At 42.5% G+C, this 18,316-nt stretch overlaps 1 protein-coding gene across 1 annotated transcript in view; it reads left to right on the forward strand.

Moving 5' to 3' along the window:
- The window catches only part of LOC114661052 (lipid droplet assembly factor 1-like), a 60,804-nt gene that overhangs the window by 16,442 nt on the left and 26,046 nt on the right, over positions 1 to 18,316 (forward strand). Inside the window, exon 2 of the mRNA XM_028814158.2 lies at positions 2,666 to 2,791. Coding sequence (XP_028669991.1) covers positions 2,666 to 2,791 — 126 coding nt within the window. The remainder of the gene's footprint in view (positions 1 to 2,665; positions 2,792 to 18,316) is intronic.

The raw sequence follows: 18,316 nt of genomic DNA on the forward strand, positions 1-18,316 counted from the left end.
TAACATTGCAGCAGTTCGCGCTACAGCCTTATAACCCGATCGCTGTATAAACGCTTTTTTTAATGAGTTTTAAGCACAGGGGGTAAAAAAAGGAACATTTGAACAAATCCGAACTTTATTTAAAAACCAACCACAAGCAACCAAGAAAGTAACATTGCAACAGTTTGCGCTCTAGCCTTACAACCCGATCGCAGGGAAAAAAAAAGAACATTTGAAAAATCCGTAACTTAATAAACAACCAAGAAAAGTAACATTGCAACAATTCACGCTACGAACTGAAAAATGACCATTTGAAAAATCCGTAATACAAAAACTAACCATAAACCACCAAGAAAACTAACCTTGCATGAGTCGAGTTCTGGCATGAAGTGAGGAGGAACTGGGTGGAGAGGAGGTTACAGTGCTTAGAAGCCATGGTTAACTGCAAAAGCACATGAAATACTACAGTACAATTTGTTTAATATGTGGAAAACGTACTAAACAAGAAATACTGTACTGTACATTTAATTCCTGGCACCACTGGTGCTTGGCTGCGGGTTGTCGATATCGCCTTCATCAGATCAGGTGAGGCTGCGGACGGGGTGATGGGAGGAGTTGCTCTTTTCATAAACATAGTGAGCTTCGTCTGAATTGTTTGTTTTTTTTTTCTCTTCATAAATTTCGCAATAAGGACGAAATGTGTTGCGTGCCATCCGTTCAATCCTCGCAAATCGTTCAATATTTGGGTCCATTTTTTCAAAATGAGCGAGGAGTTTATTCAGTAGATAAATCTTCTGACAATCCCTTTGTGGTGAACATTCTTTGTGGCACCTCCTCCTCTTCGTCTTACTCCAATTCTCTTGTTTCTTCTTCCGCCACTCTTTCTTCTTCCAATTCTATCAGCTCTTCATTCATAAGTTCACCTGATTCCCGGTCTAGCAACTCCTCGACATCTTCCATTTCACATTCCAATGAAAGGTCTTTTGACAGTTTCACTATTTCTTTACGAATCTCATCAAGTTCTTGTTCACTGTTAAATCCAGCAAAAGTATTTACATAACGCTTAACACACTTATTCCATACGCCATTCATACACTGTGAGTCGACATTTCTTGCGGGGAGGGCTTCTGTTTTCTCTGATCTGAGTTCACCTCTGTTATAGCGCGTCTTTATTTGAAAAGAGCAGTGTCAGATCGGGGCGAGCGTGAACGCTAACTTTGACAAGCACTATAAATTTACAATGGTTGTTACAGACGTAAATCAAATGTATGTTTTTATTGTATAATATTAACAATAACAGCAGCTCTCTACTCAAAGCGGTAAACTCGAGAAGCTGCTAGCATCGAACCCAGAAGCTCTTGATTGGGAGTCAGCAGTTGTGTGTGGGAACTGTTAACATTTGAATGTAATGATTGTATATAAAACTTGTGCACGAACGAGACTGGGATAACTGTGGATGTGGATGTGAGTGGTGTGTGTGACTGAGAATGACTGGTGTGAAGCCTGAAGTCCAAATATCAAATAAACACTTTCACAAGTACAAGTATAACAGAACAAGTGCGCTTTTATTCAAGAAGAAAAAAGAAAGCAGGTTGCGGTAAGCAGTTGATGCGACTGCTTGCGTAGTGCAATCCTAAGAACTGCCCAATCAAGAGCTTCTGGGTTTGATGCTGGCAGCTTCTCAAGTTTGCCGTTTTGAGTAGAAAGCTGCTATTAGTGTTAATATTATAGGGTTATATGTTAGGGTTATATTATTATCGAAAATTGCCAAAACAACAAGACACAAACACACGTGGGGCAACACTGCTGCGTATATTTTTACTGCTGCGTAGCGAGACTTGAGAGGGCGGGAAACTGGCGCTGCCAACAGCTGGCAGGGGAAACAGTCAAACGCGTCGTAAAGTCGAACAGTCGTAACTTGCATAGGTCGTATGTCGACGAGTACCTGTACTGTAGAGCACAAAGAGTTCACAGATAAAGCATGCACGTGTGACTGAGAACAATGAACAGGGAGAGGCTGAACACGTTCTTTAATACAGTAATTGGCGCGTATGAACCGGAAGGGAAATGAAATAGAGCACAAAGAGTTCACAGCGAAAGCACGCACGCATGTGCAAGTACGTACGTCTGACCGAGAACAATGCAACACGTGCGGAAATCATCGGCGCGCACAAACCGAAAGGGAAACTGGCTTGTTTGTATACCTAGTATGTGGTTGTGAACCGAGGCAAAAGTTTGTCGAACTTTTTGGTTGTAAACCGATTTGTACGTGTACCGAGATGTTCATGAACCGAGGTTCCACTGTACAGAATAAACAAATCTATTTTATGTAACATCTTACACAGCAGATTCCGTCACAAGCAACTGTAGTAAGCATATGACATTTCAGTACAAAGCGAAACAGGATATTATTTTATTTTTTATCCAATGCCACTTATAAGAATTCAAGCAGCTGTGATTATAAAACAATGCATGTTTTGGACTGTTCTGTGATATGACTAAAATGTTCATTTGGGAAGCAACCGAGTATTTCTGTTCTAGTTGGCAAATTTTTAATGTATGTTGAGTTGGCAAGATATCATTAGTAACATTTTTGTAATGTTATGCAGAGTTACATTTTATCAGGTATTCATATCCATGTTCTATTATTTTAGAGGGTGATTTGCAATGTTCTGTCTTTAAACAGAGACTTTCACAGACTGAACAGCCTCCTGCAATGAGAGAGAGTGAAGGTACTTCAATGCCTTCAGAAATGCAGCAGCTACAAAACCGCTTCACTTCTTTGCTGAATAACCTAAAGAGAAATTCTAAGGTAAGCTTTCCTGGTTACATTGGACTGATGTTACAGTGTTGTTCACTTTAAAAGGTAACAGTGGTAAGACTGGTTTCGAAGCTCAGCTCATTTATTAGTGATTCATTAGTTGTGGGTTTGGAACAAGAACAGGCGAGTTGCAGTGACAAAAAGGTTTTGTCCCAGTTAAGTTTTTGCCATCCAAAACCACTGCCAAGTGCCTGTTATCTAAAAGCAGGTAAACTTTGGTTTCTCCAGGATATCCGTAGCACCAAATCATATGGGGTACTTGCCAGTAAGAATAAGGAGTCTTGCAATTTAACTGTCATAAATGGATCACTTAAGTTCTTGAAAGTTCTTTTACAGGATTTATTGAACTTTTGTCAAGTCCATTTCTAGTTAAAAAGGGAATACATGTACCAAGTAATATATATTGTCATGGGTGGCCAAGGGAAGCAAGTGTGGACAGAGCATCACCTCCCCTGGAACACTAGATGGCAGCCCCCTGGATGGCAGCGATCCCTCAGACTCCTGCAGGGCTTCATGGGACTTGAAGTTTGTAACAGCCCTGTTGGGATCCGGGGGTGCTGCCAGGATGTGCTGCAACTGTCCCTGAGCCCATGGGGGTGGTTCTTCCGAAACACCCGGAAGTGCTGCTGGAACTGGGTCAACGAGCACCTGGAGCACTTCTGGGTGACCTATATAAGGGACCAGCAGACACTACTCCAGGAGCCATAGTCAGGAGGAGAGGGACTAAGCTTGCCGTAGAGGAGAAAAAGTATTGTGGTGGTTGTGCTATTGTGCTTTGGGACTATGTTGTGCCTGTGGGAACGGGGAAGGCGTTGCCCACAGGCGAAGAAAAATAAAACATTTATTTGTTTTATAAGTGTGCCTCCCATGTCTGTCTATGTCGGGTCAGGTGTTAATATAGTTCCTTTATTACTATATATATAGCCATGTAAGCGTATGCTGTAAAAAGCCCGGGGTCCTAGAAAGTAAAATTGAAATGTAGAGATGTCAGGTCACTGAAAGGAACTACTCTGGGCGTCTCTCTCCCAGGCGGATTCGTTTTGCCGACGTGCTCGCATTGTTTGTGCATTAGCAGCGGGAGGAAAAGTAAAAGGGATCCCGTTTTGCCGATGATAGCAGCTAAGCGACTTTGTCTTTCTTCCGAGATTTTGTTTTGCTGACATGCTCGCCTTGCTTGTGTTATTAGCGGCTAAGTGAGTTTCTGTTTCCTTGGAGGTGGAGCCTTTACCCCGACTCCACCTCTCACTTCCGAACCAGACAGACACACACACACACTTCCATGCATAGACATCTATATATATACAGTGGACCCTTGACTTACGAACTCAATTCGTTCTCGAGGGCTGGTTGTAACTCAAGTTTGTTGTAAGTCAAGACTATTTTTCCCCATAAGAAATAATAGAAATGCCCTTAATGCGTTCCGAACTGCCCACAGCAACACTTACTTAACTTTTTTTAATAGAAAAGGGTTGTATAATGTGCATAATTTACCAACACCAATAATTTTTCTAATGTACTAACCAAAAAGTTATAAAAAGTGCCTAGCCTACCAGAAACAATTTCATACTGTACTCACCATTTAAGTTGACATCTTTGGCTTGCAAGAAGGAAGGAGGAGGAGAATGAAATGGAAGATGGTTATTGTTTGGAAGGAGCCTCCTTATACAAATCCTTTCTTTGTAAAATTGTCGAGATGGTGGATTTCGACATACTGTACATATTAGCGAGATCGGTCACACGAACGCCACTCTCATATTTCCACACAATTTCCTTCTTCATTTCGATTGTGATCACTTTCTTTACCTTCGTTACCTTCTCTTCCTTCCTTAGCAATTATCGAAAAAAATTATATAAATCACTGCACTGATTGAAATTTCGTCCACAAACACATGTATCTGGGCTCCGACTGACGCTTACAGACACTCTCGGCTGTTTGTTTACAATCGCACAAGCGGATACACGTGACCGCATTCAGGTCGTAATGCAATATGTTGGTCAAAATTGAAAACAAAAATTTTGGTTGTAAAGCAAGTTGTTCGCATGTCAGGCCGGTCGTATATCAAGGGTCAACTGTGTGTGTGTATATGTATATATATATATATATATATATATATAATATAAAGTGACCACAAGGGGGCACCACTTTTGAGAGCCCTGAAATCTCAGACACAGTAGTACTCCACACAGTCCTGGGTTCAAATAAAGTATTTTATTATTAACTAGCGACTTGGCGCGCGCTACGCTGCCCGTTTGATGACCACAGTTGAAGGGACTCCCTGTTTAAACGCGCCTGGCAGTCGTGAACTGGGTCCTTCATCGCACCGCATTTGATTTTTGCATGGGAAACAAATTTTCAATACAAAACCCATGCTTCACGAAGTGTGGGACACAGAGTAATCAGAATCGTATACATTGTCTAAATGGTTGTAAGGAAGAGGAGTGGAGATGCGTCGTTGCGGTAATGTCTGTGAGTGGTGAGTGTCAGTTTGTTGCGAGCGAGAACGGTGAGAGCGTTCACTCGGAGTTTCTTGGGAGACCATACGTCTCTATATATTACGGTTGTTTTGCAATCGTAAGGATCTGTCGTCGGGTGTCTCATTGGCACGCTTTTGCCTCTTTCTTTGCCAATCACGGCGTAATGTGTCCTCTCTCTCTGTAGGAGTTTGTCTATTAAGGTTGTTTTGCAATCGTAAGGACCTCTCATCGGGTGTCTCATTGGCACGCTTTTGCCTCTTTCTTTCGCGATCACGGCGTAATCTGTCTTCTCTCTCTGTAGGGGTTTCAGTTGCCTTTCGTTGTGTGGCAGAGACGCGTCGTTGAGCTAATCTGTCTGAATGCTGAGTGTCCGTTTCTTGCGAGCGACTGGCGCGCCTTTGCCTGTTTGCTTCGTGATCATGGTGTAATGTGTCCTCTCTCGCAGGAGCAGGTTCAGTTGCCTTTCGTTTCGGCATTGTTCGATAAGGCCTCCTCCGTAAAAGTGCACATGGGTATCTGAAGACGGAAAGGCATAGTGGGCAAGAAGGGAGAAAATAGAAAATCGCGGCATGAAACACCCATCCGACTCTGACGCGGGGCTCGAAATACTCAAGTGCACATGTAGCAAAGTGTAAATGTTATTTATAATTTTATTTTTTTTTTTTTGTTATGAACTTCCCCAAAAGAGTTGATCCCTGTAAATAGTTAATAGTATATCAACAATATAATCTGTTGTAGTACGGGCGTTAATTAGTGTCACACCTCATAACCTGCATACACCACGTTTTTGGCTCTAACGCCAAAAGTGAGGTGGACGCTGTAAGGGTAGATTGTGGTTTCTGTTTCTTTTGTGATTTTTTTATTTCATTTACTTTTTGTTAATAATTTATAATCGATTTCATTTATTATTTAATAGGCAGAGGGGAGAAGACGTTAATGTGACGCTCTGTCTATTTTCTTTACTTTTGTTTTGAAAAGGTATGCTATATATATATATATATATATATATATATATATATATATTTTTTTTTTTTTTTTTTTTCACTTGTTGAGAATATTTAATTAGGATTTTTTTTTTTGTATAAAGTCTATGTGTATTGTAAATAGTTCTCTTTGGAAAATTGGATTAATTTTTTTTTTTGTAAATAGTTTTTATATGTAATGTGTTTGTATAAATAAAAACGCGAGAAGCGCGGTGGACGCTGTAGGGGCAGAGGGGAGAAGACGTTAATGTGATGCTCTGTCTGTTTCTTTACTTTTCTTTTGAAAAGATTTTTGGGAACAGGAAAAATAAAAGCAAAGGGGAAAGAACGGAGGGGGGTAAGCAGGAATTCTGAGAGGGGAAGGACTGGGGCTTTTCTACGGGGCGGCTATACAGCCAAAAGGAACCCGGACACGGACACGGCGCTGGGCTTTTATTATATAGATAAGCTGCCAAATGACCAGTAATGACCAGGCACAAATAGCAATTAGAACAAGTGTCCCTCTTTTCTCTCTTTCTGCTCCTCCTTTGAGTGTTACCCGCTGCCTCCCAACTCTCACTGCCCGACATGAAGTAGCTGGCTAATTTTCATGCCAGCCCCAGGAATGCATTCCAGTGTCACTGCGTGCCTCTACTGGCAGCAAGGGTCCCTGACAGGACTCCAACTCCCAAGCACCACTGCGGGTATCCAAACTGGGATGCTACCAGTGGACCACTGCCACCTGCTGTATGGGGGATGGGACTGCTTCCATCCTCCGACATGTGCTGGTCCATTCTGGGCACAAATTTGTTCCTTTGTCCAGCCGCCCAACCTCTCTGTCCTTCTGTCTGGGTAAGAAACTATCCTCGTCCCAGGCCAGGATGCTTCTTCTCCTTCTCAGACAACCACTATGTGTGTATATATATATATATATATATATATATTTTATACTGTAATACAAAGTTCACTCACTCACTCGTCCACTCACCAACAAAAACACCATTTCTCATTTAATTGAAAAGCTGAAATTTAACAGAATGGTACATCTAAGGTATGAAGGAATATATTGGACAAAATTAAATAAATACAGTACTGTATTGTGTAATGTGAGCAAAAATAAATGAATGTGTCACGAAATGTGAGCATAAATAAATGTGTAATGAAATACATTTTTTTGTTGCTTATTTATTCATTTAATTTTGTCCGCAATATTCCTCCAAATGCATCATGAAATACGGCTTGAAATAGATCTGTCATTTTCACTCATCAAAGCCGAGAGGGTTGGTCTCTAGTACATACTGTGCTTTCATTGGTGAATTATCTTCTGTAGATTGTGCATACCTAATTCAATATGTCAGTATTTGCCATGTTTAATTAAATAAGGTTCAAGGGGTGTTTATGCAAAAGCTTCTTTTCTTTTTGTATATTCCTAGAATAAACATTGCAGCGATGCCTTATGTCTGCTTGCTCACCTACTTCGGCAGTGACTTCCTTCACCTCTCACAGCATTTCTTTCTCATCTCTCATCCGTCTGCCGCTTTATTCCATCACTGACCCATTTTTCTCCATCAGGCTGTTCAATTAAATTTGTGACTTGGCCACATGATACTGTGTTCTGTGCAGAGAGAAAAACATGAAAAATAATAAGGCAGATTTCTGGGAAATTAAAAATGTCACTGTCATACCTAATAACTACTACAACTGATGCATTAAATTAGAAGAGCCAATTATCTTTAACCTAATTGAGCCTGAAGATATAAAACAGATATAGTCCTGTGTAACAGGGTCCTTGTGCATAGAGTCTTTTCTGTAATTATTATTCTGTCATTTCAAGAATGCATTCCAGTTTAATTAATTCAGAAAATTGCATATTGTTTTGCAGCTTTGAATTTCCTTATAGGCACCATTGATACATCTGGACACTCTGCTACAATGTTCAGAAACTTTTAAAACCCATTTTTAAGGCATTTTAATACAGTCAGTCAGTCATTCTTTGTCCAACCCGCTATATCCTAACACAGGGTCACAGGGGTCTGCTAGAGCCAATCCCAGCCAGCATAGGGTGCAAGGCAGGAACAAACCCCATGTAGGGCACCACCCCACCGCAAGGCAGCCACACACCAAGCACACTCTAGGATCGCCAATGCACCTAACCTGTATGTCTTTGGACTGTGGGAGGAAACCTACACAGACATGGGGAGAACATGCAAGCTCCACGCAGGGAGGACCCAGGAAGCAAACCCTCCTTACTGCGAGACAGTACCACTGTGCCACCGTGCCACCCCATTTTAATACAATATTTCTTCAAACTCCTTGTACTGATGGCTTTGACGTTATCAGCATCTCTAAAGATGGCTCTTGTACCGCCTCTAGGTACCTGTGTCCTCTGTCTATGACATCTATCTCTAAGATATCTATATCTTTAGTTAAAATTCTAGTGTTTGAATATGTCCATGTGTATAACTGGCTGAGATGATGTTACTTTTATCACATAGAAGTGAAACAGGACCAGCTTTATAAATATAAATATACTAGCCAACCCGCGGCGTAGCATATGCCGCATAATTGTGTATTGATGGGTGAACACTTCCTGAAAGACACAGTTGTCCAAATGGGGTGGATTTGAGGATACGACTGTAAGTGAATGCAAAGATGGAACTCTGGAGAGAGGGCGGGGAAGCGGGCCCGAGAGGTTTCGGGTCCTAACTGTCCAACGACGGGTCGGCACAACCGGTAACAATCCTTCCGCAGGTTCACCTACGGAACCCGTGTTAGGACATTTACATCCTCTAGATAGGCAAGTTCGATCGTCTGACTCCCATTCCGCCCCCGCCATTCTAGTCTGCCGATTTCTTAAGTCATCTCTTAGTCATCGTTCAGTATGCACTGCCTGCTCATGTGTCAGCCCCCAACTCCTCACCTGAATTGCTTTCGTCTGTGTACAGTCCACATGCACTTGTGAGTCACATTGACTGTTCATTTTGCACACACCGCCTCAGTCGCATACACCTGTGAGCTACGTTCGGGCCGGGTGAGGTTTCCCGTGTTGAGTCAAATTAAGCCACAGGCTCCACACCTGGTGGTGCCCTTCCATCAATTCCTTTCAGTTTCAGCTTTGCAACCATACTCCCCCCGGAACCTAAAGACTTTGGTTACCTGGTTGGCTGCCCAGCAGGTCATGGGAATAACGCCGCCGGATCGCCAGTTGGCATCGTGTATGGTCGGAACTACGACGGTATGTGATCTTCTTCGAACCTCCGACTTTCGTTCTTGATTAATGAACACATTCTTGGCAAATGCTTTAGCTCTCGCGCCATGGTCGGCTGTTTAGTGAATTGTTAGTTGGCGGGCGTGGCTGTCTTGCGTGTGTCTTGCTTGTCATGGACTTAGTGAATTATATATATAGATAATTAATGAAAAGGTACCGCTAGCTAAGCGGAGGCGAGGTACGCTCCAAAACACATCGGTAGACCAGCTCCCCACTCCTGACGTCATGCTTCCCCTCCCCTTGGCTCGCAGCCTCTGTCTCAGAATAGAATAAAGTTTTGTTTTGCTTGAATTCTCCAATAGGTAAAGGTCATTTATCTTATACTAGCTGTCCCCCGTGGCTCTGCCCAAATATTAGTGAAACAGGAAAAACTTTAAAAATCAATAAACAAACGGGTATCGCTAGCTAAGCGGAGGTAAGTTATGCTCCAAAACACAGAGGTAGAGCGACTTGAACGGAGGCTGGCATGTGAGAGAGGATGGCACCACCCGGCTCCCCATTCCTAACATCACATTTTCCTCTCCCCTCATCTGTCTCAGATGAGCGTGAATATATCGCTCCTGTAAGCAAACTATGATCCTTAGCACGAGGAGAGAAGTTGCAAAATCAACCGGAATGTTCAAGCAAATTCTAGAAAAAAACCCGATCTAAATCTGTTAAGTAGTTCTTGATTGACTGAGCTAACTTTCTATAACTTCAAGTTGTCCATCTTACAATATCAAATCCATCTTCAAATAACGGCACTAGCAGCATTCATCCTATGGCCACCTAGGAGTAACCGCTTGCCAAACAGACATTTAAAATAAGATGAGAAACGTCTGTCTGTGAGTGAGCTTTGTGGTCTGTGAAGCAACAGGTGCAATAACAGAATTTCTAGGAAATTCTAGCACAGGCAAAACATTGAGATTTACCAACACAGTTTAGATGGAACAACAGAAGTATGCTTGTTATGGAAAATATACTGCAAGGTAGGTTGACCAAAGGCAGGGTTGAATTTAATTACAGAAACCAGTAGATTTAAAGCTAAATGAAATGTTGTCCAATCTATAATCAAACTGCGAGGTCAACGGAAACACATTTCATTCAGCTTGTGAGTAAAATGGGTAACGTGATCGTTTTTTCTAAGTGGCCATGTACAAATTGGCTCAATGAAAATGGAGATGAAGCAGCAAGTAATTAACACACAGCAATACTGTAGTGGGATCCCCTTGGCAGGCTTAGCTTACACTAAATCAATCTCTCAGTACTTGCATGAAGAATATACTTTTAATTTGAGAGATTTTTCCATACTGCTCTACACCCTATTACATAGCTAAGAGCACTAATATTGGCTTGGTGTTTACAAGAGAAAGAACATATATACTGTAGAATAAAGTTTTGTTTTGCTTGAATTCTCCAATAGGTAAAGGTCATTTATCTCGTACTAGCTGTCCCCCGCAGCTGCACCCACATAGTAGTGACAAAGGGCAAACTTTAAAAATCAATAAACAAACGGGTATCGCTAGCTAAGCGGAGGCGAGGTACGCTCCAAAGCACAGAGGTAGACCGACTCGAACGGAGGCTGGCACGTGAATGAAGAGAGCACCGCCCGGCTCCCTACACCTGACGTCGGGCTTCCTCCTCCCTTTGGCCTGCAGCCTCTGTCTCGGCTTAGCATGAGTATATCACTTCTGCAAGCAAACTATGATTCTTAGCACGATGAGAGAAGTCGCAAAATCAACCAGAATGTCGAAGCAAATTCTTGAAGAAAAACCCGATCTTAATCCGTTAAGTAGTTCTCTCATGAAAAGCAGACAGACCGACGTTGGATTTTATATATGTATAGAGATAAGAAATAAGACAAAATGCAAACTGCAGAGGCATATTCAGGGTGCTATTAAATAATAATGCTTGAAAATCTAAACCAAGGAAGCAAAGCAAAAATGTTTAAGCAGAACTCAGGAGATACATTATCCAACCTGCTATATCCTAACATCAAGGTCACGGGGGTCTTCTGGAGCCAATCCCAGCCAACACAGGGCGCAAGGCAGGAAACAAACACCGGGTAGGGCACCAGCCCACCGCAGGGCACACACACATCAAGCACTCACTAGGGACAATTTAGAATCACCAATGCACCTAACCTGCATGTCTTTGGACTGTGGGAGGAAACCCACGCAGACACGGGGAGAACATGCAAACTCCACGCAGGGAGGACCCGGGAAGTGAACCCGGGTCTTCTAACTGCGAGGCAGCAGTGCTACCCACTGCGCCACTTTGCCGCCTCAGTAGATACACTAAAGTTTTTTGCTCTTAACTCTATGAGGGTGGGATATTTTTTCCAAAAACCTCGGTTTTCTGCAAAGGACACAAAGCAAGGGTTTCACACAGAAGTCAACATTGGTGTGTGCTGGGGCTCCCAGGTGAACGTTGCTGTTGGCGCATTGGCTATCGTGTTCAGTACCACGGTCAGCTGGGCACCCATCAGCTGATGCCGGTACCTCACTTTCATTTTCCATCTCCATCTCCAGATCACTCGCATCAAAATCGATCAAAAGAGTCCGATTCAGCTTTAAAATACAGTGGTACCTCTGGTCACGACCGCAATTCGTTCCAAAACTCTGGACGTGATCCGATTTGGTCGTGACCCGAACGTAATTTCCCCATAAGATTGTATGTAAATACAATTAATCCGTTCCAGACCGTACGAACTGTATGTAAATATATATATATATATATATTTAAGCACAAAAATAGTTAATTATACCATAGAATGCACAGTGTAATAGTAAACTAAATGTAAAAACATTGAATAACAGAGAAAACTAACATTGTAAGAGTTCGTGCTAGACTCTACTGCGAGCGGTTCGTAAAACACTTTTTTTTAAGCACAGGGAAAAACAATTAAATGCCACTTCTCTTGCGAAACTTTTCAAACCATTCTCTACTGGCTTTAAATTCCTCTCCATTAATCTTCCTGGCTGTCTCGCATATGATCGCCTCGCTTACGCTCTCCCCTGCAAGTTGCTTCTCGTTCAGCCACACTAGCAGCAGTTTTTCCACCTCTTCCAGCACTTGAGGCCTCCGCTTGGTTAACATTGTAGCTCCTTTTGCAACATCAGCTGCTTTGTTAGGCCCTGTACATGCAAACAAAAGAAAATGGGAGATGGAGAATGGGAAACCATTGGCGCGTAGGGAAACAGGCCGCCAGTGTTTTTGTTCCCCACCAGAGCGTGTGGTCGTGAACAGATGCAAAGTTTTGGCAAACTTTTTGATCGTAACCCGATTTGTACGTGTTCGGAAACGTTCGTGACCAGAGGTTCTACTGTATTTCGCTTAGAGAGTTATCGCTTTGGTCTCTCGCCAGATGTCGATGCCATTTTAGAGGTGGTTTGCTCTTCGTTACTCACGGGTGCACTGTAAACTAGATGTCCGATCAATGAAGCAAACCTTTCCTTCCCGCAAAGATAGTCGAACCAAAACGTAACAGCAAGTTTTGTCACGGTTTACAGCCGATTCCAAAAGTCTATCGACCCAAAGTCGACATCTGCCCTGAAACGGTTAAACCAGCCAGTTTTTCTGCAGTTGCAGAGCATTATCTTTTGACCTCTGAAGAATTCATCTTCTTTGGGTTTCACTTATTCATACTTCAGAAAACTTTTTATCATTCAAATCACCGTGGACTCCACTAATAGAAATAATTCTTCTCACAGAGGTGAGCCTTTCATAACCCCTTTTGATAAGGTCTTGCACTATGCTAATTTAACTCATTTAAGCAGATGTGATGTGTTCATCAAAAGAATTAACCCTAATCTAGAAATGAAAATCTGTGCAGCTAACACAAGCTGAACTCAATCACGCAGTTAAACCAAGCACTTAATCCTCTTCATCATTCACCGATATCAAATTCAGGAACACTGGAGAACAAAGAGAAAAGAATAATTGTCAAAGGTCGTTATGGTGCACTTCTGAACAACTCCTACCAAAGAGACATTTAAAACTTACAGTCCTAAATTTATATTTACTTATTTAGCTGATACCTTTATAAAAGGGTGGCACAGTGGTAGTCGCTGCCCTGCAGTAAGGAGACCAGGGTTCGCTTCCCGGGTCCTCCCTGCATGGAGTTTGCATGTTTTCCCAGTGTCTGTGTGGATTTCCTCCGGGTGGTCCAGTTTCCTCCCAGTTAGGTGGATTGATGATTATAAATTGACCCGTGTGTGTGTTTGCCCAGTGATGGGCTATTGCCTGGTCCAGGGTTGGTTCCTGCCTTAAAAAGCTGAGATAGGCCCCCGTGACCCTGTTCAGGACAAAGTGGGTTACAAAGTGACTGACCTTTATCCAAGGTGACTTACAAGATTGGAGTACAATTGGTTACATTTATTTTTTTGTTTTTGCAATTGGAGCACAGGCAGGTGAAGTGACTTACTCGTGGTCACACAACCGGCAACCTTCAGTGTTTGAAGTCCAAAGACTTAACCACTATGCCTCTCTGCCCACCAAATTGCAAAATGAGGCTTACACGAGTCAGGAAGCATCTGCCTGTCTGTCTGTATGTCTGTCCACTTTTCACAAGAGAATTACTTAACGGATTTAGGTTGAGTTTTTTTTCTAGAATTTGCTTTGAACCTTCCGGTTGATTTTCCGACTTCTCTCATCGCGCTAAGAATCATAGCTTGGTTGCGGCACCGATATATTCCTGCGAATCTGAGAGGCAGGTTGTGGGCCGAGGGGAGGGATGTGGGGTAGGGCCCTCCTCGCTCATTTGCCAGCCTCCATTCGAGTCACACCACGTGTTGGAGCGCTTAGCTAGCGATACCTGTTTGTTCATCAGACATTACCATCTTGAGATTGTTAAGGAGTAACGTTTGATGTTTTTGAGGGAGAGCTGCTCATTGGCATAGATATCATGGCTATGTGACTTTCCTCTTGGGATTAATAAAGTATCTATCTATCTATCTATCTATCTATCTATCTATCTATCTATCTATCTATCTATCTATCTATCTATCTATCTATCTATCTATCTATCTATCTATCTATCTATCTATCTATCTATCTATCTATCTATCTATCTATCTTCTCCCCACGTGGTGGACGCTCTCCCATCAGAACTGAACATGATCAGATACAGTGGCAACGTTTGACGTTACAGCGTACCTACCTTCTGCTTGGCCAGAGATACCTTGCCAACTTTTTACGTTTTTGGCAAAGAGATCACAGCTACATTCTCACCCCAATAGCAAAACCAAAAATACTGTATATCATGAAGCCCTCGCATGCCAAAGCTATCAATATAAATTCTTCTCAATACAAATTATACTACCCGACTTATATGCCTGTTCAAAAATGCGAATCTTCAATCAAAATCTTCTTGCCTCCTCCGATCTTGCATCAATTTTCTCAGACACATCAACAACATTTATTTTTATAGCACATTTTCATACAAGTGATGGAGCTCAAAGTGCTTTACAAGATGAAGAAAGAGAAAAAAAGACAAAATAAATAAGAATTAAAATAAGGGAACACTAACATAGAATAAAAGTAAGGTGCAATGGCCAGAGAGGGCAGAAAAAACACAAAAAAAAACTCCAGCCAGCTGGAGAAAAAAAATAAAATCTGCAGGGGGTCCTGTGGCCACGAGACCACCCAGCCCCCTCTAGGCATTCTACCTAACATCAGTGACCTCAATCAGTCCTCATGGTATTCAGGGTTCACATGGAAGAACATCGAATTTTGTTGCAGCAGTGCAGTTCCCAATTTCTTTCGCCGCTTCAACGACTTTTAGTTTAAAACCAGCTTCATATTATCTTCTGATCGTAGATAAGGGATGTTCTTACGATAAAGGTGCATGAGGGTGTGAGACACAAAAAAAACATAAAACAGTGCAAATGTCGCTTCGGAAGAGTTGTGGGTATTACCGTGTGGTCACGTAGGCACAATACATAGAAGAAAAAGGCCGTGTGCCCCGTGGTTACTCTCTCAGGTGGGCATTAGTATATCGTAATCTCTTGGACCAATAGTGTGAGTTTTCCGCTTTCGAGTTATACAACTGACATTATAAAATACCGGAAATTATATGATAAAATCAAGCCCCAGCTTATCCGCGGCAGAACTTTAACGTCAGTATCTACGGTATTATTTTTAATTTTTTTATGGACACCCACTGCACGCCCAACCTACCTGGAAAGGGGTCTCTCTTTGAACTGCCTTTCCCAAGGTTTCTTCCATTTTTTCCCTACAAGGGTTTTTCTGGGAGTTTTTCCTTGTCTTCTTAGAGAGTCAAGGCTGGGGAGGCTGTCAAAAGACAGGGCCTGTTAAAGCCCATTGCGGCACTTCCTGTGTGATTTTGGGCTATACAAAAATAAACTGTATTGTAAACTGTATTGTATGGACTAGGGGGCTCTGCCCCCTGCTTGCTTCGCTCACCAACCCCTGTGTTTGGTTAATCGGATTGTAACAGTAGGGGGCGCTAGTGCTCCCTTGAACCCTCAGGTACCACGCCAAACACCAGGTAAAAGTCCAAGACTCTTTATTTTTATAATTATGTGCACAAAGCACCCTCCACTCCACACTACTCATATAATCAATATCAATAAACAATCACAATTCCTCCTCTCCCAGACGCGTTGCCACCCTTCCTCCCTACTCAGCTCACTCGTCTGGGGTTTCCCACAGTCCTTTATAGTCCATGACCCGGAAGTGTTTCGCCCTTCTGTTCATGTGGCTTGGAACACCCCCGGGTCACATAAAAACTCTTCTTCTTCACCCTGGAAGTACGTCGTTTCCCCTGTCGTGGTTATTAAGATGCACTTCCGGGTTATAGGGCACATATAAGTCTTTGAGCCTCATCTGCAGCGTCCTCTGGTGGACCCCATGGTGTCCAGCAGGGTCGGGAATAAAAACTCCATTGTCCATGATTCCCTGCTGGTCTTCGGGGCACTCCCATGCTACAGGGAGGGCTCCATCTAGCGGCCTGGAGGTATTGGCCGGGACGAACAGCCAGCCACCTCCCACAGGATATACAATTTTAAAAGTTTTTTTTTTTTTCTTTCTTTGGAATCGTTGCTTTAACTGGTGCAGGACCACAGATTCTCATAGCGTATGGTCCATTATTGTGTAAATCCACGTTTTGTGCATTGAGTGATGCGAAGGCGAAAAGACTTTGTTTTCCACTCTTTGCCTTTTATTTCTGACCTCGATTTGTCCTGCCGTTTTCTCAATTACACCTGGTTCTGATGTTTGCGCTAATGCGATCTTTACTATCTTTTTTTTTTTTTTTTTTGATACCGTAGCGACTGACGTAATAAAGTGTCACAAAAGTTCTACTTGAACAATCGCCGACTTCGTAACCCCCAAACACAACTTTTTAGCACCCTCTCCAACCCCTCCTCTCCCAGGTCTCGCCTCCCTCTTATCGTATCAATCAATACCCCGCTATCAGTCTTCCATGCTGTACTCCGCCCTCCCTCAATCGGACCTAAAGGTCACTTAAAACAAAAAAGGCTTCAACCTGACTGGGACGCTACAATACTTTTGAATTTTCCTGCTTTCATACTCTGTACCTTTCTCTGCATGTTTATCGTGCCTTCGTTTGTTTGAGCCTTTCGAATTCCACTGCTTTCATAATCTCTTATCTGCCTTTTTTTTTTCTCTCCAACGCTTTTGGGTCTCTTTTCTCCGCACTGCTGTTTCTTCTTTGCTGAGAGCACAGGATATGTGTGTGCTACGTGCCTTTACACGACTGAGTGTTTTGCTGGCCATGCTCTTATTTGATAAGAAGGGCGTGTCTTGCAAGAATCTCATGTTCCACGACCCCGCGAGACGGCCCTGGGACAATCTCTTGGCACCAAGTCTCGTGTTTACGGTCCCCGTGAGACGCTCCGTGGCCAGTCTTTTTTGTCTCGCGGGTCTTTTAAATGTCTTCCGAGAACTTCTGAGAAGATCATGTCTCGTCGCCCTGCTTTTCGTTTCCAGGATTTTTTTTTTATAATAGAGAGACTTTTAAAGTTTGTCCTGTTTCACTGCTACGCGGGCAGAGCCGCAGGGGACAACTAGTTTCAAATAAAATGCAATCAATAAACGAGGCAGAAGAGAACTGCTTAAACTCTTGTTTAACACTGAAAGGAAAAACACAGATGACACCTGACAGGGAGGCATTTCTTAGTAACCCTGTCAGCAGTGAAACCACAACATGGCAGGAGGACTTTGCTTTTTTTTATACGTCCCAGTGAGGAGAGACATTTTTGTGTCCATGTTACATATACATATTTTTAAATCAACTATAAATGCATTCTGCTATTTTTCATGAAATTAAATCCTTCAACAGTCGGTGTAATACAATCAATGATATAAATAATCCATCAGACAAAGCCTGCAGAGACTATTTTAATAAAGCCTACTTTTTTATCAAGTACATTTAGAAAAAAAAAATGTTAACAATCAGGCTCTTTCTATATTTTCTTTTGCCTGTCATTTTCTTTGAAGCAGTGTGCTGTCTTCTCACATGGCAGCTTTAAGTCAATTAAATTACTGAATAGCGAGCAGCTGGCTTAGCGACTCCTCGATAACCATAGGGCTGCAAAGTGTAAAGGATGATTTTGAAGCTCTAGTGCAGGGGTGTCAAACTCTGGGCCTGGAGGGCCGCAGTGGCTGCAGGTTTTCATTCTAATCCTTTTCCTAATTAGTGACCAGTTTTCACTGCTAATTAACTCCTTTTCCCTTCATTTCAACAGCCCTGTTTTTAAGGATTCAGTCCTCTGAATTGATTTGTTTCTTCATTAAATGGCAGCCAAACAGAAATGAGACGTGAAACGAACCAACAGATGACCATCT

The sequence above is a fragment of the Erpetoichthys calabaricus genome, chromosome 11 (genome assembly GCF_900747795.2).
Source record: "Erpetoichthys calabaricus chromosome 11, fErpCal1.3, whole genome shotgun sequence".
NCBI classification, from domain to species: Eukaryota; Metazoa; Chordata; class Cladistia; order Polypteriformes; family Polypteridae; genus Erpetoichthys; species Erpetoichthys calabaricus.